This window comes from Eptesicus fuscus, chromosome 8 (genome assembly GCF_027574615.1).
Source record: "Eptesicus fuscus isolate TK198812 chromosome 8, DD_ASM_mEF_20220401, whole genome shotgun sequence".
Taxonomy (NCBI): domain Eukaryota; kingdom Metazoa; phylum Chordata; class Mammalia; order Chiroptera; family Vespertilionidae; genus Eptesicus; species Eptesicus fuscus.
In genome coordinates, this window is record NC_072480.1 from 86,937,869 (window position 1) to 86,962,384 (window position 24,516).

The 24,516-nt window shown below is 36.4% G+C and overlaps 1 protein-coding gene across 3 annotated transcripts in view; it reads left to right on the forward strand.

Annotated features, from left to right (window-relative positions):
• TEX15 (testis expressed 15, meiosis and synapsis associated) overlaps positions 1–24,516 on the forward strand; it is an 87,710-nt gene that overhangs the window by 58,273 nt on the left and 4,921 nt on the right. For 2 of the 3 annotated variants that reach the window (XM_054720065.1, XM_054720064.1), the window contains exons 7-9: positions 11,003–18,288; positions 20,062–20,120; positions 23,201–24,447. In XM_054720065.1, coding sequence (XP_054576040.1) covers positions 11,003–18,288; positions 20,062–20,120; positions 23,201–24,447 — 8,592 coding nt within the window. Of the gene's footprint in view, positions 1–11,002; positions 18,289–20,061; positions 20,121–20,817; positions 20,960–23,200; positions 24,448–24,516 lie in introns of those variants that run through there. The other variant, XM_054720066.1, reaches the window with a different exon arrangement.

The following is a 24,516-nucleotide window of genomic DNA, read 5'->3' on the forward strand; positions in this document are numbered from 1 at the left end:
TTTCAGAGAGGACTGGAAAAGGAGAGATAGATAGAAACATCAATGATGAGAGAGAATCATTGATTGGCTGCCTCTGGCACACCCCCCATTGGGGATTTGAGCCCACAACCAGGCATGTGCCCTTGACCAGAATCAAACCTGGGACCCTCCAGTCTGCAGACAGACACTCTATCCACTGAGCCAAACTGACTAGGGCCATTATCTGATTTTTTTTTAATTACAGCCATTCTAGTGGGTCTGAAGTGAAGTTTTTAGGCTTAAATTTTACACTCTTACTGAATTTATTCTTAAGTATTGTATTATTTTTTTTATCCTGTTGTAAATAGAATTATTTTCTTAGTTACATTTGTGTATTGTTCATTATAGGTATATAGAAATACTGTTGATTTTTGTGTGTCCTTCAACCTTGTTTATTTCAATATTAGTTCTAGGAGTTTTTAGTGCTTTATTTATACAAGGTCAGGCTATCAGCAAATAGAGATAGTTTTACTTCTTTCTTTCCAATTGGATGACTTTTATTTCTTTTTCTTGCCTCATGGATCGCCAGTGTTATGTTTAATAGAAGTTCCTGTCTTGTTCCAGAATTTGGAGGTAAAGCTTCCATCTTCCACTGGTATGATGTTAGCTATGAGGCTTTTTTGATGCCCTTTATCATATTGAGCAAGTTCCCTTCTTATTCCTAGTTGTCAGGTGTCTTTATCATAAAAGGGTGTTGGATTTTTTCAGATGCTTTTGCTGGGTCTTATTGAGATGATCATGTTTTTATTCTTCACCCTGTTGCTATACTGTATCACAGTAACTGATTTTCAGATGTTAAACAGACCTTGCATTCCTGGGATAAATCCATTTACTCTGGGTATAGTCTTCATTTTATATGTTGCTGGAATCAGTTTGCTATTCATTAGTTGACCTTTGTGTCTGTATTCATAAGAAATATTGATCTATAGTTTTCTTGTGATGTCTTTGGTTTTGGTATGAGAGTAATATTTGTCTCATAGAATGATTTAGAAAGTGTTCCTTCCTCTTCCATTTTTGGGGGAAGAGTTTGTGAAGAATTGGCTTTACCCCTTGTTAAAACATTTGTTAGACTTTACTAGTGAGGCCATCTGGGCATGGGCTTTTCCTTATGGATAGTTTTTTTATTATTATTACTAATTCAGTGTCTTCACTTACTGTAGGCCTATTCAGATTTTATGTTTCTTCTTTTATCAGTTTTGGTGGTTTTGTCTTTGTAGGAATTTGTCTGTTTAATCTAATATGTCTTTTTTGTCTAATTTATTGGCATACTGTTGTTCATAGTATTTCTTATAGTACTTTTTATTTCTGTAAGGTCAGTAGTAATAGCCTCTCATTTGTATTCTAATTTGGATCTGTTGTCTGTTTTCTCTTGGTCACTGAAGGTTTGTCAATTTTTTATCTTTTCAAAGAACCAACTTTTGCTTTCATTGATTTTTTTTTTCTTTTTTCTTTTGCTGATTTCCTCTCTAACCTGTATTTCCTTTCTTCCATTTGCTTTAGTTTAGTTTGCTCTTCTTTTTCTGGTGTCTTAAGTAGAAGATTAGAGTATTGATTTGAAATCTTCTTTGACAATGTATCTATTTATAGCTATAAATTTTACTCTTAAGTACTGTTTTAGCTGCATTCCATATGTTTTGGTATGTTGTGTCTTTATTTTCATTCATCTGAAAGTATTTTCTAACATCCCTTTTGATTTCTTATTTAACCCAAATGCTTTTTAGAAGTATGTGGTTTAACTTCAGTGAATACATAAATTTCCCAATTGTTTTTCTGTTGATTTCTAATTTCATTCCATTGTGGTTAGAGAATACAATTTGTATTATTGTATAGTTTTACATTTTTCTGAGGTTTGTTTTGTACCCTAGCAGATGGTCTGTCCTGGAGAATGTTCACTTAAGAAGAATGGATATTTTGCTGTTGTTGGATAGTGTTCTATAGATGTCTGTTAGGTCTGTTTGGTTTATAGTTTGCTCAGTTTTCTAGGTGATGTTCTGCCTAGTCATTTGGTTCACATTGTCCCTCACTTATAAGACTTAAAATTGAGACAATAGATAATTATCTTTCCCCTACGTCTGCTCCAGCTCATCCATAGTCTTACAGCTTATCCTATATAATTAAGAGCTAATATGCTAATTAGACCGAACAGCAGAACGACCATCCAGACAACCTGCTGGATGAAGCCGGGGCTACAAGGGCCAGCCAAGGCTGCGAGGTGTTGCGAGGGCCGAGCCCCTTGCACAAATTTCATGCATTGGGCCTCTAAGTTACTTTAATAAAGAAGATACCTGTCAAGATGATAGACTTTGAGGAATACCTGTACTAAGCCAAAAGTCAAGGCTATGTGTGTTGGTCATCACCAAATTCCTCTCCCTCTAGAGCAGTGGTTGCCAACCTTTCGGACCTCACGGACCACCAGTGGTCCGCGGACCACCGGTTGGCGACTGCTGCTCTAGAGTACTCTAGACCTTTGCCATCCTGTACAGTAGCCATTAGTTACATGTGGCTATTAAAATTAAAGTTAGTTAAAATTAATGAAATTAAGATTTTTGATTTCTCAGTTACACCAGGCATAACTGAGGCATATTTCAAGTGTTCAGTAACCACATGTGTTTATTGGCTAAAATAATCGATAGCACTGATAAAGAACATTTCCATCATCACAGAATATATGGTACTAATAACTATTTGGTAGTTTACTTCATTGATTGTAATTTCATTTTGTTACAGTTTCTTATATTATTGAAGATGTTGAGTTTGTTCATTTTTCATGTGTTAGTGAGAATTCCAAAAATAATACATTTTAAATGACTTTATTAAGTTTAAACAACTAGTAATTAAAGTTCTGCATATGAACTGTGATCTTGGGCAAATCACTTTAAATTTCACTTCCTTACCATTAACATAGAAATGCTGTGAAGATTAAATGAATGAATGTGCATAAAGACTTAGAAAAACCATACTTGGCATTAATCACTTTGTAAGTTACTAACATAATATACATTTAACATACATTAAGAAATTGAGATCATTGTTGAGAAATTGAACCTTGCAATTAGGTTTCTTTTCCCATGTTGGTTTGTATTAATCAATCTTATATTTTTTATTTTACTTTTCTGTTACACTTTACATTCCGTATTATTTTAACACTAGAGGCCCGGTGCACAGATTCGTGCACTGGTGGGGGCATGGCCTGTGGGGATCGGCCTGCTGTGGGAGCGCCACTCATCCTGGTCAGCCAAGTGGCTATGGACCCGCCCTCTGAGCAGCTGCTGAATGAGGAAATTAGTCTGAGCTGCTATTTCAGGGTAATGTCTTGGGTAAAGGTGTGTTCTGTGTCCAGGAAGAACCTGGCAGAGAGCTTTGCACCCCAAAGCCACTCGGTGAATGTCCTTGATGTGTGATGCCAGGTCGGGGATGTTCAGGGCATCCGTGCTCCAGTATCCTCAACCATCAGGACAGCCCCCCCGGGGGGTCCACAGTCATGTTCTCTCTTGCCATCCACTCATGCCAGCTCCCCCCACTCTTTCTAGAACACACCTTAGAGTACCTGTATCAGCTGGTGGGGTCAGGCCAGAGTCTGGATTATCTCAGGTATTTGATAGGTGCAGAGACTTGGCCTCACCCTAGGCAGTGGGAGCAGCCGCTCATCCCGGTCAGCCAAGCAGCGCTCCCACTGTGTGAGCGCACTGACCACCAGGGGGCAGCTCCTGCGTTGAGCATCTGCTCCCTGGTGGTTCGTGCACATCATAGCAACTGGCCGACTGGTCATTCTGGTCATTCTGGTCATTCTGCCATTCAGTCACTAGGCTTTTATATATATAGACTAGAGGCCTGAAATTCGTGCACAGGTAGGGTCCCTAGGCCTGGCTGGCAATCAGGGTCAATCTGTGGGGTGACCGGCAGAGCAATCGGGGGGCCCCCGCTGGCACCTACCTTGGCTGGCCTGGGGCCTGTGGGCTGGGGGCAGCTCCTGCGTTGAGTGTCTGCCCCCTTGTGGTCAGTGCATGTCATAGTGACCAGTTATTCCACCAGTCATTCCGCCGTTCGGTCGATTTGCATATTAGGCTTTTATTATATAGGATAGGATAGTTTCAGGTGTACAGCATAGTGGTTAGACAGTCATATGCTTTGCAAAGTGATCCCCCCGATATTTCCAGTACCCACCTGGCACCATGCATAGTAACTACAATATTATTGACTATATTCCCTATGCCATACTTTGTATCCCCGTGACAATTTTATAAATACCAATACATACTTCTTAATCCCTTCACCTTTTTCGCTCAGTCCCTCTACCCCCTTCCCCTCTGGCAAACATCTGTCTAATCTCTCTGAGTCTCAGTTCTGTTTGTTCATTTATTTGGTCTGTAGATTCCACATTTACTAGTAAGTGAAATCATATGGTACTTGTCTTTCTCTGACTCATTCACTAAGCATAATACCAACTAAGTCCATCCATGCTATTGCAAATGGTAAAATTTCATTCTTTTTTTTATGTCTGAATAATATTTCATTTTATATACGTACCACAGCTTTTTTATCCACTTATCTATTGATGGGCACTTTGGTTGCTTCCATATCCTGGCTATTGTAAATAACACTGCAATAAACATAGGGGTGCATATATTCTTTTGAATTAGTGTTTTATGTTTCTTCGGATAAATGCCCAGCAGTGGAATCACTGGGTCATAAGGCAGATTCATTTTTAATTTTTTGAGTACCCTTCATAATGTTTTCCATAGTGGCTGCAAAAATCTGTATTCCCACCAACAGTACATGAGAGTTCCATTTTCTCCATATTCTCACTAATACTTATTTATGGATTTATTGGTGATAGCCTTTCCGATAGGTATGAGGTGATACCTTATTGTGCTTTTAATTTGCATTTCTCTGATGATTAGTGACATTGAATATCTTTTCATACGTCTATTGGCCATCTGTATGTCCTCTTTGGAGAAGTGTCTATTCAGGTTCTCTGCTCATTTTCAATTGGATTATTTATTTTATTGGTATTGAGTTGTATGAGTTCTTGATAAATTTTGGATATTAGCCCCTTATCAGATGTATTATTGGTAAATATGTTCTCCTATTCAGTTGGTTTTCTTTTTGTAGTAATCTATCTTAATTTTTGTAATAGCTGCATAACGATACTTTTTCTAGGGCATTTGTTATAGCATATGCACATGGTACTTTTACTGCTATAATTATTGATGTGCCATATGATTTAATTACTCTGATAGGTTTCAGCCATCTTGGATTATTATACTAAACAATTTTTTCCTACTGGGTTCATTCTTTCTTTTTACTTTTTAATTTTTATTGAATTTATTGTAGTGACATTGGTTAATAAAATTGTATAGGTTTCAGGTATATAATTCTATAATATATCATCTGTATATTGTGTTCACCACCCAAATTCAAGTCTCTTTCCATCATCATCTATCCCCCTTTTGCCATCTTCTACCCCTCTCTCCCCCACTTCCCCTCTGATAACCATATTGTTGTCTGTGTCTATGAGTTTGTATTTTGTTTCATTTTTGCTTAATCCCTTCATCTTTTCCACCCAGCAATCTATGTTCATCCCTTTGTTGAAATGTTTCATTGTGCATCCTTATAACAATTTTTTTGAACTCTATACCTCGTTAATTGCTTGCCTCCATTTCATTTAGCTCTTTTTCTGGAGATGTCTCCCGTTCTTTTATTTAGGGCCTGTTTCTTTGTCTCCCCATTTGGCTGCCTCTCTTGTTTCTTCGTATGTATTAAGTAGATCTGCTATGCCTCCCAGTTTTGGTAGGGTGGCCTTATGTAGTACGTGTTATGTGGGACACAGTGGCACAGTCTCCTTGATCCCTTGCTCTGGGTGCTCCAGGAATATCCCTTGTTTGGGTTATGTGGACTTCTGTTGTAATTGAGTCTTGATTGCTATTGGCTCGTTCATGCATAGAGTAGACCCTCAGGCTGACTATGAGGATCGACCCCAACTACAGTGTATGAGCTGCTTTGCAGGTGCTAACCCCAAGAAGCAGAATTTGCTTCAGCAGGGTCTGGTGTCTGCCAACAGCTTCCTTTGGATATGCCCCTGGTGAAGGTAATTGGATCTGTTCTGATATTGTCTGGCCACTTGGGTGTGTTGGTTCTGGGGCCTCTTGGGAGTGACTCTAATGTAGGCCAATGTCAGATGCTTCCTGTGACTGGACCTGGGCAACCTGTTTGGAGTTACAAAGCAATCCACAGTTTGTGGCTACCTCTGCTGCGCCTGTTGCATACATGGGAAGGACCAAACTGTGCACCAAGGTAAGCTTTTACCAACACCAGGGCCCAGGGACAGGTCAGCAAATGTCCCAAGACACTCGAAGATCCGCCTCTGTTTGCCAACTCAGTCACTGAAATAGCCTCTGGTGGTATTCAAGTTGCATGAGGTAGATTCTCAGTGAGTCACCAGGTAGGAGCAAGTGGTGTTCACCAGACTGATACATGTTCAAATTCAGTGCCCGTGTTGGGGTTGAGGCCACTCAGAAAATGTCCCAGGGTGTACTATTTCTAACTGCCACCCTTCCAGGGGAGACGCTGCAAGCCTTTGTGGTGGGGCGGGGTCTCAGAGTTGTCAGGATGAGGCCAGCAGAGTTTATTAGGCCCAAACAGACCAAAATTTGGCCAGTACTAAAAATTCTTGTATTTATATCTTGAGTATTAGAACAAGTATTTCAGAAGAATAAATTGTAAAAATGTATTTGCTGGGTATAGATGATTATACATTACATTTTGATAAATACTGTAGATTTACTTTTCCAGAAATTAGTACCAGTTTTTAAACAGTATAAAAGAGTGCTTACATATGCAGAGTATTTATTATCATTCAGAATCTTTACCAATCTAAAAAGCTTTTAAATAGGAGTCTTGTTTGCTTAGTGGGGTTGGACATCTTTTCATGTCTGTTGAAACTTTAATCCATGATTTTTTTGAAGGGGTTTATGTATTTTACCCACTTTTCTATTGTCTTCTTTTTGTTAATCTTTTGAAGATTTCCATATACTTCATGTATTCTAACATATTTACAATTATGTATTAAGTTTTATCATTCAGAATACATGTTTTACCAGTTTATTCTTCTGAATTTTGTTTATTGTGCATTTTGGCCTTTTAAAATACTTTATTTGTATGTAATTAACTTCATTTTTTAAATTTTTGTTCTTCTGACAAACTTTCTATCCCAAGGCTATAAAACTACCCCTCCAGGTTTTATTGTAATACTTTTATGGTCTTTATTAATTTACACTGAATTTGATTTTATTTTGATATAAGAAGGTATATAGGGAATTTACCCTTTTTTTTCCCCCCTTCCTATAGTTCCATCTTAAGAAGTACATTTTTATTTGTGGTCATATTTCTACTATAGCTTACTAAACTTAAAAAATATAATCACAAATGACTATAGAATTTAGAAATTTTCAACAAACCAATCTTTAATATATTGTGAAAAACAACCTCATGGTACTTCCCAGTGATATGATTATAATTTTATATATGTCATAAATCTAGAAGCAATTTCTCATCATGAACTTTTCTTAATCAAGATATTTTATGGTATTACTTAGCTTTGAATGCTCTCTGAACATTTTACTTGCTAAATATGCACTTTTTAAGTGCCTTTGTTATTATAAAATTGCATGAAGTTCTTTATGAAATTTTAGGAATATATTTTTATAAATTATAAAGAAAATTTGGTTTTATTTTCTAGGTTTTGTTTACATATATTGTTTGCAGGAATACTTATTTCACTATGCAACAGTGGGTAGCAGTTTGCTTTTGGCTCCTGGGAAAGATTTTGTGGAACTTTTTTTTTTTAATCTTCATCTGAGGATTTGTTCCGAGAGAGAGAGAGAGAGAGAGAGAGAGAGAAGAGAGAGAGAGAGAGAATATCAGAGGGAGAATCAGAGGGTGAATGAATGAATATCATCGATTGGTCGCCTCCTGTATGCACTTTGACCAGGGATCGAACCTGAAACCTAGGTATGTACCTGACCGGGAATTGAACCCAGAATCTTTTGGTGTACTGGACAACGCTCCAACCAACTGAGCAACCCAACTAGGGCTGTGGAACCTTTTTGATCTCTTATTCCTTATTTCTCCACCTCATTTCCCTTCCCTTTCTGTTTTTTGTTCTCCAGTGGTAGAGGAAAATAAAACAGGGTAACAGTAGATAGAGGGAGACAATGTTGTCTATTAATAATTAGATACTATTACATCTCTGAATATAGGAAATTAATATGAGAATACCTAGTCAATGAGCAACATGTTTTTATTCCTACTTAATTTCTCTATTTCTTAGTATTTGACAGAATCCAAATTTTTTATGGCAGCTACTTTCTTTAGTAAGGTCTTAAGGACAGTTACATGCTCCATCATTTTACTTTATTGATTTGTTACTCATCCTCTTCTCGCCCTGCTTTTTCTTCTGAGAACATAGTTTAACCATCAGTAGGTTATTTGAAGAACTTTCAATTAAAGTTGTTTATTTTATGTCTTTTTACTATGTATATCGTTATTTCAATACTTATTCTAACATTCCCAGCCCTTTAACAGAAAACCCAGGTGTATTATCTTTTATATTTTGCTGACTTTCAGTTAAATCAAAACCATAGTTTTCCAAGTTCTCTTTTATTTTAGTGTTATTTATTTATTTATTTATTTATATTTATCTTTATTGTTGAAAGTATTACATATGTCCCCTTTTTCCCCCCATTGACCTCTCCCAACCTGCCCCCATCCCCCAACCCAGGCCATCACTACCCTATTATCTGTGTCCATGGGTTATGCATATATGCATACAAGTTAATTGGTTGATTTCTTCCACCCACCCACCCTCCCCTGCCTTCCCTCTGAGGTTTGACAGTCTGTTTGATGCTTTTATGTCTCTGGATATATTTTTGTTCATCAGTTTATGATGCTCATTAGATTCCACATATGAGTGAGATCATGTGATACTTAGCTTTCTCTGACTGGCTTATTTCACTTAGCATAATGCTCTCCAAGTCCATCCATGCTGTTGCAAATAGTAAGAGTTCTTTCTTTTTTACAGCTGCATAATATTCCATTGCATAGATGCACCACAGTTTTTTAATCCATTCATCTGATGGGCACTTAGGCTGTTTCCAAATCTTAGCTATTATAAATTGTGCTGCTATGCACATAGGGGTGCATATAGTCTTTCTTTATTTTAATAAATCTTTATTGTTTAAAGTATTACATATGTCCCTTTTTCCCCTATTGCCCCCTCCACCTCCTTGCCCCCAAAGGCCTTCACCACCCTATTTGTGACTATAGGTTAAGCATATATGCATATGAATTCATTGGTTAATCTCCTCTCCCCCTTCACCCTCCCCTGCCTTCCCTCTTGAAGTTTGATAGTCTGTTCGATGTTTGTATGTCTCTGGATCTGTTTTTGTTCATCAGTTTATGTTGTTCATTAGAATTCCACACATGAGTAAGATCATGTGATACTTATATTTCTCTGGTAGGCTTATTTTGCTTAGCATAATGCTCTCTAGGTCCAACCATGCTATTGCAAATGGTAAGAGGTCTTTCTTTTTTCCAGCTGCATAGTATTCCATTGTACAGATGTACCACAGCTTTTTAATCCATTCATCTGCTGATGAGCACTTAGGCTGTTTCCAAATCTTAACTGTTGTAAATTGTGCTGCTATGAACATAGGGGTGCATATATTCTTTCTGATGGGTGTTTCTGAATTCTTGGGACATATTCTTAGAAGTGGAATCACTGGGTCAAATGGTAGTTCCATTTTTAATTTTTTGAGGAAACTCCATACTGTTTTCCACATGGAGAGGCTGTGCCCATCTGCATTCCCACCAGCAGTGTATGAGGGTTCCCTTTTCTCCATATCCTCACTAACACTACTTGACAGCCATTCTGACAGGTGTGAGGTGGTAACTCATTGTCGTTTTGATTTGCATCTGTCGGATGGTTAGTGACTTTGAGCATTTTTCATATGCCTTTTGGCCTTCTGTGTGTCCACTTTGGAGAAGGGTCTATTTATGTCCTTTGCCCATTTTTTAATTTTGGAGATTAACCCCTTATCGGATGTATCATTGGCAAATATATTCTCCTATACAATGGGCTCTCTTGTTATTTTGTTGATCTCTTTTGCTGTGCAGAAGCTTTTTTTTCTTATGTAGTCCCATTTGTTTATTTTCTCATTAGTTTCCATCGTCCTAGGTCAGTGGTCGGCAAACTGCAGCTCGCAAGCCACATGCGGTTCGCCAGCCGCGGTTTGCCACTCTGTTGACTAGTGAGTTTGCCGACCACTGACCTAGACTCTAGATTCCAATAATTACAGGCTGTTGTTGTTCCTTGTGATTAAGCCCCTGTCCCAGTGGTCGGCAAATTCATTAGTCAACAGAGCGGCAAACCGCGGCTCGTGAGCCGCAGTTTGCCGACCACTGTCCTAGGAGATGTATCGGTAAACATATTGCTACGAGAGATGTCTGAGATTTTGCTGCCTATGGTTTCTTCTAAGATTTTTATGGTTTCACATCTTACATTTAAATCTTTTATCCATTTTGAGTTTCTTTTTGTGTATGGTGTAAGTTGATGGTCTAGTTTCACTTTTTTGCACATATCTGTCCAATTTTCTCAATACCATTTATTGAAGAGACTATCTTAACTCCATTGTATGCTCTTGCCTCCTTTGTCAAATATTAATTGGGTCCATTTCTGGGTTCTCTGTTCTGTTTCATTGCTCTATATGCCTATTTATGTGCTAGTACCAGGCTATTTTGAGTACAGTGGCTTTGTAGTATAACTTGATATCTGATATTGTGTTCCCTCCAACTTTGTTCTTCTTAAGATTGCTACGGCTATTTGGGATCTTTTTTTATTTTATATAAATTTACTTCTATTTAATAGAGTTTACTGTAGAAATACTTTTTCTTCCTATGTTTGCTTGTTTTCTTTTTATTTTCACAGAAAGAACATGCTCTCTGAATAACTGTACTGTGGCCAAAAGAATTGGAAAAGGAAAAGATGCTACAATCATCTATGAGCATTTCAGGAAACCTGTGAATACATTTGCTCAGGAAAACTGTCCGTGCGATGCACTAAATTCAGATATAAACTCTCCCAACTCAAATAATTCTAGTTCCTATGAAAATGTACAAGATGGAAACATTTCTGTACTTGAAACATACAATGGACAGATGAAGCACAAGTTAATAGAATGTAAAGATACCTCTGAAGTACAGGCATATGATTCAGGTCTTTCATTTATTCCCAGTGATACCAGAGAAAGTGTTAATGGTGACCTCTTGTTAAATTTGACATATCTTAAAAATATTTTAAGTGGTCTTCCTCCTGCTTTTCCCCATAACAATATTGGCTCAAGCACAGTTATTACTTCAAAACTCATCAAAGACCCAAGACTTACGAGGAGAGAAGAAAGCATGGAAAAACATAATAGTACAGGTTTAAATGAGAGATTGCCATTGAAGAAGAGTTTAGATTTTGTTAATTCCGAAATAAACCTATCTATGCCAACTAATTCTGCCTCCTCATCTGAAGTCATGCCTGGTGATGATGCTATTCTTACTAATTGTTTGGGTGCTCCTTGCTCCAAACTTCCTTTTGATGATTCACAATCTCAAGCTCATAACATGAGCTCTAAGAATTGTGATTATACAACTCCCAATAAAATTACCATGGCAGGACAATTTCAGGACCAAGGCAATTTTTCCTTCCCAATGTGTTTGTCAGATGTAGTTTCAGAAGTTGAGAACCAAAAACACAGTGAGGAAAATGCCCAGAGATCCCAACAGAGAAGTAACTTCCCACTTTTAATTGAACAAAATAGTGAGGCACATAACTCTTATGAATCAATGAATACTTGTACGAAAGGGTATAACAGAAACCTTTCTCAGGAATCACAGTCTTCTAACTTAAAAACTATATGTCAGACTGGTCACACAACGTCTGCAGATGTTCCATTCCAAAGGAAAGAAAGCATACATGAGTATATACAAAACATCGGAAAGGTGAGAAATTTCACTGGCCATGAAGACAATTCCAAACATGTAGAAAATCAAAATTTGTGGAAAGAGATTGATAATTATTGTACTAATGGGACAAAAATCGGTCCAGTAGATAATTGCATTTTTTTGCACGAAGAATGCAAAGAGGATGGAAATCTTGATTTTTGGGGGGAAAAATGTGATCAAATGTTAATCACTCAAGAGTTAGAAATATCAAAGTCTTCTATACCCAGCACAAAGAACAACTATGAGCTAGGCTGTCTAGCATTGGAATTACAAAATGCTCTTACTCCAAGAGTGGAAAGCCTTTCACAAAAGCATTCTCAACACTGTTTGCAGAATGAAGATAACATTCATACCGGTTTAGCCACTTCTCAAAAACTAATGGAACTGAAATTGAAAAAGACAAATCAAAACTCTATTAGCATTATAACTGATGCTTTCCAGGAAGCAAAAGACATTCCTCAGGCCAAAGAACTGCCAATAGATACAGTTATTTCATCTCATGACATTAAAATAGCTCATGACAATTCACATTACAGCATAACTAAAGAACATACATATGTTCATAGGAAAAATGGAAGTGATCCAGTGTCATTGGAAAACATTCAAAGAGACTGTAAAGAAACTTCTCAATTAGGCTATAAAGGTCAAGATTATACTCTGTTCTATAATGCACAGTTGAATAATGATATACACCTGAATGACTTCAAAGAACAAAGAGATCATGATAAAGAAAGCCAAACTGAGGCTAACGAGGACCACACTGCTTCATCTACAGAAAACAACACAGAATATATATGTGGAGATGAGAAGCTGGGTTTTCATACAAATAAAAATTTTATTAATACAGATGAAAAGTGGAAGAATAAAAATTACAATAATGTAGAAATTCTGAATTCTGAAGAATTTTCTACATTGTATTTGACTTGGGGGGGGAAATATGGACCAACAGAAACTACATTATTGGAAACCGAAGATACTATCACTGCCATAAAACAAAAAGATATGCAAAATACCATAAGGAGTGTGGAACATTTCACTTCCATATACCCCAAAATCTCAGATTCTTCAATGCAAAAAACCTCAAATACTGCAATACAGACAGATAATGCAATGGTGCCCACATTAGACACAAATCATGAAGACCACCAAAGACACAAGTTTAAAGAAATTTGTTCTGAGAGTCCAGATTTGGGATTATTAGTAAAGCATAGGGTTTCTGATTGTGAAATGGGTCTGGATAAAGACAAATTACACAACGCATCTCATCAATCAATAAGTGACAACTTAGTTCTTCAAAATTTCGAATTGGAAAGTGAAATTGAAGTAGAATCAGAACAGTGTGATGATGCTTTTCTATCTCAACAAGATATTCATAGCCATGGAAGTATACTGTATGATGAATTTGGGATCTCATATGAGACTCTGAAGTCTCGTATCGATTGGGAAGGTCTATTAGGAAGCAATAATGGGGAGAATGAAGTTTTGAAAAGCACCACAAGAAGGGAGCATAGTGATCAGCCTCACGCTGATTCTTCCTCTACACAAGAAAATGAAGCAGAGCTCTTCCCAATTTTACTTCCAGATCTACAAGTTACATTTGCTAATATAATTATGACAAGATTTAGTCCCACTGTTGAGTCCCTTGCATTGAAAGATACGTTTTGCAAATATATAACTGAAGCCACGAAATCAGAAATAAGTGAGGAGGAAAAGAAAGTTCCAGGATTAGAAATTTATTCCCAGTGTTCTGGTGAAAATTCAGATTACCCATGTGAAGATGAATTTGGTAATAAAAGGCAAGAATCAGGACTTGTGAGTAAACCTGAAATCTCACTTTCTTTTGACTTGAGTCATAATAAACTCATGAATCACACATCTGAAGAACAAAACAGTGGACCTTTGCTTACTGAACTTTCAAATGTCACAACAATAAATAAAGAAAGCAGATGTTTCTTTACAAAGTCAAAAAATGATTGTAATGATAATAGAAGTAAAAAAGACACAGAATCAAGAATTAGCAAACGAAAGCCACATACAACTTTTAGGGACCAGAATGTACACTATGATGAAATTTGTGAGAAGAAGAGGAAGCTAACTAATCAAAACTCATCTGAATGTTTTTCTTCCTTATCCAGAGGACGAATCAAAACCTTTTCACAGTCAGAAAAACACATTAGGAGTGTCCTGGATATTCTAAATAGTGAAGTATCTTTATGCAAAAGCAAATGCCTTTCCAAAAAACTTGACAGAGCTCTTCTTTACTTAAAAAAAGCTCATAGAAGAGTTAACACGTCTTTGGAGCTTATAGCTAAAGTGGGAGAAACTTCAAGAAAGGGCCCATTACCGAAATCATATTCAATAATATGCAATAATTTTTGGGAAATTTGTGACCTTCAAGGTTATAGTTCTTTTGCTGAAAGAAGGTATTATTCCACTAAGCATTTTTTCTCAAAAAGAAAATATGACAAACCAGGAGAGAAAAGAGCTTTGGGATTTGAAGTTGATAAATCATTAACTCATGTATCAAAATACCAGTCTTATGGAACAAGTGGAAAGAGAATCACAAAGTGTTTTTCTAAGAAAAATGTGGCCAACAGTGTCTCCAGAAGCCACACCACTATTCACGTGCGAGAATTTTGTGATCGAGAATATCCTGAATCACAATTAACTCTGTGCTCCACATCCCAAAGTACAAGTCAGTCAGCTTACGACAATGCCTGTATGAGAAATCCAGGATCATCAGAACTTCAATCCTTTTCTGGGAAAACGGGGTGTCTGTTAACCTCAGACTGCCCAGATGAAAAACTCACTAAAAAAGAAAACCAGATTGGCATAAAGTCTTTATCTAACATTAATAAATATGGAAAGCCTGAGAAGCACTTAGCACATAATACTAAAGATGCAATCAAAGAAAGTGCTGAGGCTAATGAAATAATAAATAAAACTAATTCAGTATCTTTAAGTTGCATAAAAGAAAACAATGTACGTTTTAGCTCAGACAAAAATTATGACGCCACTTGTATAGCTCACACAAAGGTGAAAACTGACATAGTTATTTCGGTCTTAGAATCAAATGTGAAGCACTTTTTGAATGTTGATAACTACAAACCAGATAACCTTATTTTATCTGGTTATAAAAGAAACCGGGCAGTAAATTTTCTAGAAAAATGGGCATCTCCTACTGAAAGCTCCAAACCAAATACTATTACAGGAAATGTCCTTATGGACCCATTAAATCAAAGTCTGACAATAAGCAAAAAGTGTAATAGCATTTCTCAGTTGTTATCAAGTGTTCCAGTGGCACATAATGAGGAAGAATCTTCAAAACCTTATTTGGATAAACAAAGGACTTTTGCTATTGATTCTTTTGCAAGATCCACCAATGTACCACACTGTCAGCAAGAATGTGGTGGAAAGGAGCTTCTAAAGACAGAACAATGCTTTCCAAGTAATTGTATCCCTATAGATGTGAATGAAACAAATGTTACTGAGAATTCTGAGTTGGATCTCATACCAGTAACTGAAGAAAGTAAAAGTTATGGGGCAAATATAATGAAGAGATCTTTTTCCCGTGATAGTTCTCTGCTTTTAAAAGATGATATAAAGGGTTCTTCCAAAATAGGTATTTTAAAGAAAGACATTCCGGACAAACAAACAGAAAAAGCACAAGATTCAGTTCACACAAAAAGTATGACTAAAGGATCAACTGTTAGGAATGAGTATAAGACTAAGATTTTAGAAGAATCCCCCTATTTAAGTGAGAAAACAATTAAAAATAACTTGATTGATCCTCATCTAAGCATTAAAAATACAAGTGAGGCAATTTCTTTGAATAATACAGTTTCTAATCAGCTTAACAAAAGAGAAAAAGAGGTGGTTAAAGTTAATGACTCTCAGTTTGATTATACCACACAACCTGACATTTTAGGAATAAATCACATGCCTGTTTTACATGCTCACTCTGAGACCTCCAAAGTCACCACTCTACAGAAGAAGCCTACATCATACATGAATCAATTAGAAGAAAAACATTGCTCAGTTAATCATTCAGATCTTCCAGCTAGGCTAGCTCAAATTTTAAGGAGGGCAGATGAAGCATCATCTTTGCAGAGTCTACAGGAAGAAACTAAGATTTGTCAAAGTATTCTCCCTTTATTTGTTGAAGCTTTTGAAAAAAAGCAAGAATGTTCATTTGAGCAAATCTTTATTTCAAGAGAATTGTTGGTAGAAAAAAACCTGTGGAATAATTTCAAACAGAAGTTAAAACCATGTGCTGTTGACTCGTTGGTAGAACTCCAAATGATGATGGAAACTATTCAATTCATTGAAAACAAAAAAAGGCTCTTAGGAGGTGAACCAACATTCCGAAGCTTGCTTTGGTATGATGAGACATTGTACAGTGAGCTGCTTGGCAGGCCACGAGGATTTCAACAACAATCCAATTTCTACCCTGCTTTTCAAGGAAGGCTAAAATATAATGCGTTCTGTGAGTTGCAAAACTATCACGATCAATTAATTGACTTATTAGAAGACACCAAAAAGGAAAATTCATACTATGCATTCTTAAAATGCAAACGACAGGTTAATGAGTGTGAAGCAATCTTGAGGCATTGTTCTGATTGCTTTGACTTTTCTCTTTCTGTTCCATTTACCTGTGGCGTTAACTTCGGAGATAGTTTAGGAGACCTAGAAACCTTAAGAAAAAGTACTTTAGAGCTGGTCAGTATGTATGGAGACTCTCCTAAAGTTGATTCTCATCTAGGAAAACGAGACCATTTGTGGATTATCATTGAAATGATCTCCTCAAAAGTTAATTTTATCAAGAGCAATGAGGCAGTAGGTATTAACATATCTCTTTATGGTCTGGAACATATCTTTTTTGATGCTGCGAAAAGCCTTGTTTGGAAAGAGAAGAGACAATCTATCAGCAAAAAATGCTCAGGACAGAAAAATAAAGAAACACTACTCAAGATGAATCAATCTTCTTTTGCTAAATTGCAAAAGATATATGAAACATTGTCTAAAGAATTAAGCAGTGAACAAATTTCCAATATTGGGCTTGAGGAGAATACTATGGTGGCTTCCAGAAAGTCAGATGACCTAATAAACAAAGCAACAGTTAGCATAGAAAACTGTAAGTTTAACAGTACTTTGCTTCCACATCCAGATATCTGTTGTATTAATGAAATATTGGATCAAACTGAATTTGCAGACTTTAAAAAATTACAGGAACTCACTTTGAGATGTACCAATCACTTAGAAACTTTAAAAAAGTATTTTCAGATGCTGCAAGACGATAACAGAGAGAATATTTTTATCACAGAAGAAAACGTTTTGGATGTGGTCGAAAACCACAACAATGAGGCTATAATTTTAAAACCTGCAGCCGCTGAAACCTATATTGAAATAGCCATGCTCTCAGAAACAGTTCACTTTCTTAAAAACTCAATGGCAAAGAAACTAGATAAACAACAGTTTCGAGGTATGCTTTGGTTTGATTTGTCACTTCTTCCTGAGCTGGTTCACTGCCAAGAAAAAATGGCTTGTTTTTCATTTCTTAAAGATAACTCAGCAGATTGCCTTTGGAAAGTTATAGAGACTGCTATTTCTGAACTTAAGGAAGATCTGGATGTTATCGACAAACATGATGAAGCTGTTAATCGCTCATACGCTCTTCGTTTGTTCTCAAGAGAACTTAAAGAACTTTCAGAAGTTAAAAAACTTCTAAAGAAGTCTGAGTATTCTGTTTCCACGTATATTGACTTTGTGCCATGTGTAGCATCCATAAATTATGGAAGCACTGTGACAGAGTTAGAACACAATTACAATCAGTTTTCTACACTGCTCAAAAATATATTGGCTGCCCCACAGAAAGATTTAGGGAAAATGGCCCATATCGTGAAAGTCATGAAAACTATTGAACATATGAAGATGATATGTGCTAAGAATGCTGAATTAACCATTTCCTTTATCCTGTGCCAAATGCTGCATAATAGAGAGAAGACTTCCCAACTGAAGAGAGGAGAAAAAATGAATGTTCATGTAAAACCTAGGAAGAATATCTATAAATCCAGTACTTGTACAAAGGTACCCTCAATTTCAGAGTGCCTAATGAAAAATGGCTCAAATTCTTCTAAAAAACGACCTATCACTGTAGACAAATGTCAAGATTCTCAGGAACAAGAGAAAAATACTACTGTTTCCAGTTGTAAAAAACAAAAGGTAACATGTTTTAAAACAAAACCTATGTAGTAGTATTTTTTTTAGAACAAATCTAATCTTTAAGCAAATAAGTAGTTAGCAGAATTGTAAAAATTGAGAATGATTTAAATATTGCCTTGCAAAATGAATTTATTAAAGCATTGGATTCAACAATTTATATTACCTATAAAATACAAATGATTGTGCATATGAGACATACTTGCAAATGTCTTTTATTTGCAAGTATGTCTAAATATGTTTTTATTTACTTCAGAGAGAGGAAAAGAGAGAGAGAAACATCAGTGTGAAAGAGAAACATTGATTGGTTGACTCCTGCATGCCCCCTACTGGGGATTAAGCACGGGGCATGTGCCATGAAGAGAAATCCAACTAGTGACCTTTTGGTGCATGGGATGACGCTCAACCAACCGAGTCACACTGGCCAGGGCAGGAAAGATATTTTTAAAAAGATGACTATGAAGATATAGAAGTCCTACATAAACATATTTTATTTAACAAATTTTACACAGCACTTTTTGTGTGCTTGGCACTGTTATAATATTGTACAAATATTAACTTTTTATTATTCACAAAAGCCTTATGTAGGCAGTATAACTTTATTATTTAAAGGTAAGGAAACTGAGGCATAGAAAAGTTAAATAACTTTCCCAATGTCACAGTTATTATTAAATGGGAGAGCACAGATGTAAAACCAGGCAGTCTGTACTAACAAGTGGCCCTATTTTGCTCTCAGAAGCTTCTCAATAATTTTCAAGAATTTCTCAATTGAAAAGCAAAGAAAAGCCTATATGTAAAATGAAAAGTAGGATTCTTTCTCAGTTTACTCTAATTGTATTCATTATGACATTAGGCCTAGGGACTAGGCAACTAATCATTATATAGTAGCTGTGTTTATAGGAAAATGAATAATAAGAAACCAGTTTATAAATATACTTCCAAAACACAAGTTGTATATTCCACATGGAGTAAAAAGAGGGGGATACTAAAAAGGTGTGATAAGTAATGAGAAGAAAAGAAAAAAAGAGAGAGAAAAGGTTTATTTGCTGATTTCATAGAATAGTACAGACCAAAGCCTTACTTTAAAGGAAAAAAATGTTATCGCCTGAGTGTAAAAATGAAGAGGGCACATAAGTTATGGAAAATAACATGAGCAAAGACACAATGCTTATTGACCTATCTTGAGAAATGAGATTAAAATTAAGTCTGGAACAAAAAAAAAATTAGTGGGCAGGCTAAGGATGGACATGATTGTTTCCAATTATAAAATGTCTTAAATATAGGCCTACATAGTTTGAACTTAATTCTGTACATATTGAAGGATAGTGTCCCATGGAACTGTTTTGTAAGTCATTTAAAGGTAGAGATTCTCAGTATAGTTAGAAGTAAGTCATCCAGGGCTTAGAAAAGGGTGCTGTTTTGCAGAATAAGAAAGGAAAATCCATGTTTGACGGACATTACTTACAATGGGACTTAGTGACTTGGTTTACTAAAAGGAATAAAAAAGGAAGCAGTGGTAAATGGACTCCCAGGTTTGTTATCAAGTGTGAGGATATAAAGAATTTTGCAAATTTCTTTTTTTAAATGTATCTCCAAACATTAACAAAATATGGGAAGTCCAGCAGATTCACTGCTTTTCAAAGGGAAGGTTCATTAATGAATGTAGTGTTAGTGCATTTTAGATGATGACAGAACAAGCAATTGCAAATATCTGATATTAAAATGATAAATATTTATACCACAAATGCGGCTTTATTTTGTATGTTTTAAACATAGGTTGACAGGAAAGATGTCGCAGAAATCAACAAAGAGAAGGCAACGTTCAAGCATCCAAGGTAGGGATTGCCGTCAACCCTATCTGAAGAAAAATTAAAATTGAGCACATACTAAGGAACAAGACTAAAACATTTATTTACATACCTGTGTTGGATCATACATGTAATTTAGGGAACAGGAGTAAGCTAAGAAGGGAGAGGTGGTGGTTTCAGATTATGCAGTTTATTAAGTAAGGCCTAAAGAGTTTAAACTTGACTCTGTAAGCATTGAAGGATAGTGTTCTGTAAAATGTTTTTTCAGTGATGTAAAGGGTAAGGAGATTCTGAGTACAGTTAGAAGCCATAAGTCAGCCAGGGCTTAGAAGAGTGATGGTTTTACATAATAAAAAAAAGTAAAATTCATATTTGACAAGACATTACTTAAAGAATTGATGGGACTTAGTGACTGGTTTTACTAAAAACAGCATAAAAGAATAGGATATGTGATTACATTGAGTTTTTTAAACGTGTGGACTTTACAGACCAGTCACATTTCAAAATTGGTTAAAAAGATATAAATTGCCAACTTATATTACTAAGTGGGAGCTTAGTCATAGACAAACACATATTATAAATATACCAGTGTTTCATAAAAGGATGTTTTAATACTATACTATTCAAAGAATATGATTTCAAAATAAAGCCTAGCTCTATGAACTGAATTGTATTTATAAAAATCTCACTATATTATTTATATTTTTCTTATTTTGACATGAAGTGGCACCATTGGACTTGTTGACCATCTCTTGTTTGATTCAACGCTGTAAGATTTTCAGTTTATGATAAGCTTCATTTTCTTCCATTTTTTTATTTTATGAAGGAGAATGAATAATATAAAATAAAAAAGATATGCATCCTCAGTTCTGTCTCACTTGGTTTTGCTTTTTTTAAAAAACATTTTGTATAAGGTAGGCCGCTCTTTTATTAAATATATATATTTTTATTGATTTCAGAGAGAGAAAAATAGAAACATCAATGATGAGAGAGAATCATTGATTGGCTGCCTCCTGCACACCTCCTCCTGGGGATCAAGCCCACAACCCAAGCCTGAAACCCAAGCATGTGACCTCCTGGTTCATAGTAGGTGCTCAACCAAAGAGCCACACTAGCCGGGCTAAACATAGTTTTTATTGATCTTTAGAGGGAGAGGGAGAGAGACATCTATCGGCTGCCTCTGTCAAGGATTGAGCCTGAATACCCAGTTTGAGCCCGCAAACCTGGGCATGTGCCTTGACCAGAAATTGAACTGGCAATCTTTCATTGCCTGGGAAGATGCCCAGCCAACTGAGCCACACCGGCCAGGTCAGTTTTGCTTCTTTAAATACAGCATTTTAGCCTGGCTAGAGTGGCTCGGTTGAGCATTGTCCTATGCAAAGAATGGTTGTCAGTTCATTCCTGGTCATCACGCATGCCTGAGTTGCGGGTTCTGTCTGTAGTTGGGGCACATGCAGAAGGCAGCCAATTGATATCTCTCTCTCTCTCTCTCTCTCTCTCTCTCTCTCTCTCTCTCTCTTTCTCTCTCCCCCCCCTCTCTTCCTCTCTCTCTCTCTCTCCCTCTCTCTCTCTCTCTCTTTCCCCCCCTCTCTCTTCCTCTCTCTCTCTCTCTCTCTCTCTCTCTCTCTCTCTTCTCCCTCTCTCTCTTCCCCTCTCTCTCTCTCTCTCTCTCTCTCCCTTCCTCGCTCCCTTCATCTCTCTAAGCATGTACTCGGATGATAATTTTTTTAAAAAGATAAATATGGCATTTTATTTCCTGGCACATATGACTCTGAATAGTTATGTAGTGGTATAAAGATGAAAAGAAATGTTAGAAGGATAACATAAACCAGTTCTATAATTATCTTGCTCTTGATAACTACTTATAGGTGGTATTTGCCACTCAAAGAATCAAACTTTGTTTCATTTAGCAGGAAACTGAATTATAACATAAGGTTAACAAAGGGTGCTATCTTTATGGAAGAATATTCTCTTAAGAGAATACATAAAAGGATAGATGATGCAAGCAACTGTCAGTCTATAAGGTCAAGGCATCTCTGAAACATCATTGGAAATGTGATAAAGTCAAAATTGTACTTTTTGGAAACTGTGTCAAAGTATTGAATGGGGTTGGATAACGATCTAGGTTGTCATTAAAGTGCCTGTAGTAAGTAAAATGTGGAGCTTTTAGTTTCATAAATGGAATAATAAATTCAAGGCCAAAGATTAATTTCTCTTGATTCTGGAGGAATAGTTACTTTTTTTCTTTTCAACATGTTCTTTTCCAGATATGATTTAAAAAAACTTGATGAGCCCTAACCCGTTTGGCTCAGTGGATAGAGCGTCGGCCTGTGGACTCAAGGGTCCCGGGTTCGATTCTGGTCAAGGGCATGTGCCTTGGTTGCGGGCACATCCCCAGTAGGAGGTGTGCAGGAGGCAGCTGGTCGATGTTTCTCATCGATGTTTCTAACTCTTTAAAAAAAAAAAAAACTTGATGAGACACCAAATAATTATATCTATAATAACCTGTGGAACTGTATTAACTGTTTGGCTCTATACATTCCCATAATAGATTCTTCCTTCAGCCTACTTGAAACTATGTAAATGTATGTAGGAATGCAAAGGATATTAAATTGGCAAGGAATTTTGGAGGTCTGCTTTTCCTGTTCTCAATCTTGAACAAACTGTCTTAGCAGCTAATGATAACAGAAGATCTTGGGGGCCAGGGCACATCTGGTAGTTCTCCAGTTATAAATAGCCACATGTAAGTAAAGAGGATTATCAATAGGTTGGAGGTATATGAATTAGAAACTACACTAAAATAAAAGGAATAGTGATGCTTTTCTGCTTCTGAAAGCCTCACTCAGGAAATGTCCAAAGCATAAAATAATTCTTTACAATATTGGAAGCACAGTATATTTTCAAAATATATATTTGAAATGTGGAATATCTAGATTCAAACCAAGGTAGTAAACTGGGGAAATGTGTTACTTGTATACAACCAATAGAAAGAGAAAGTGTTCATCTTAAGAATCTCTTCTCCTGAATAAAAATTTCAAATATATTTACATTAAAATTTTGCAACTGTATATTTAAAATTGTTTTTATGTATATGTTACCCTTAATAGGACCACGAGATCTCATCCCGAAAGTGAAAGTGAAATAGGACCAAGTTCATCTAACAACCAGAGAAAAAACCGTGGATCTCCAAAAAAGGTTGAAATACAAAGATCACTTCCTGTCTCACCTTTATCTTTAAAGAACTTAAAAGACACTGGCATGTTGAAGTCAGAGGGAACAATAGATTTAACTAATATTTCATCTGCTACTTCAGAAGATTTCACTGGACAACAGGGAAATGTAAATAGCATGAAGAAAAGAGATGTGACTTTTAGGGCTGCTGAAACAAAAAGTGATAAGAAAGAATGTTCTTTTGTAATATGTGACCAAAAAAGTGTAGATGGCACCTTTTCAAAAGACCATGAAACACCTTCACAGAAATTACTTAACAATTCCCCAGGTCCCTCAGACATAAAACCAGGGACTGATGCCCTTCTGCCTAATGCGTCAGTACCCTCAAAGCCTGTTTTCTGTTTTACGAGGGATATCCTTGCCAATTTAGAAATGAATGACACTGTTTCTGAACTTCAAGATAACGAAATATTAAAGTCATCTGTTACAAATTCTACAGGCACTAATTCTCCAGAACCTATATTTATCCAGAACAAAATACCTGTCCCACAAATAAATGAAACACAACCTGCAAAAACTGAGTCAAAAGAAAAATATATGAAAGATATATTGAATCCCAGCACTGCACCTGTTGAAACATCTGAGAGCATAAGCCTTAATGTCAATCAAACAGCAGAATACTCTTTTTCTGAACAACAGAATAATGAAAATTCCAAAGTCCTAACTCAGAATGCTGCTAGATACCAGAATGAGCTGCCACAGTCTGCGCGTACCCCAATATATAATTCTTCTGAACACTCATTTGGAACTTTAAATCCTTCCTATGCTTGGTGTGTTTATCATTACAGCAGCAGCAACGGCAGTTCCATTACCCAGACATACCAGGGCATAACATCATTTGAAGTACAGCCACTTCCTCCTGAGATGTTGACTACAGTTCCAAGTACTATCCAAAATACACATTCTAATCTTTTGTATTCTCAATATTTTGGCTACTTTGCTGGGGGGCCACAAGCATGTAGCTTTATGCCAGCAAATACGTATTTCCCATCTCAAATGCCTATTTCTTACACTGTTCAGCAGCCAGCTTTTTCACAGTATGCTTCCTATCAACCATTACCACAAGCTGCATACCCTTACCCTCCTAATTCAGGTGTACTTCCACAAGTTCCTTGGACTTATGGTGAGTTTCACAAGTGTTAATGCTTGCTTCATTGAGTTTTCACTTTTATCTTTGTATATTTACAAAATG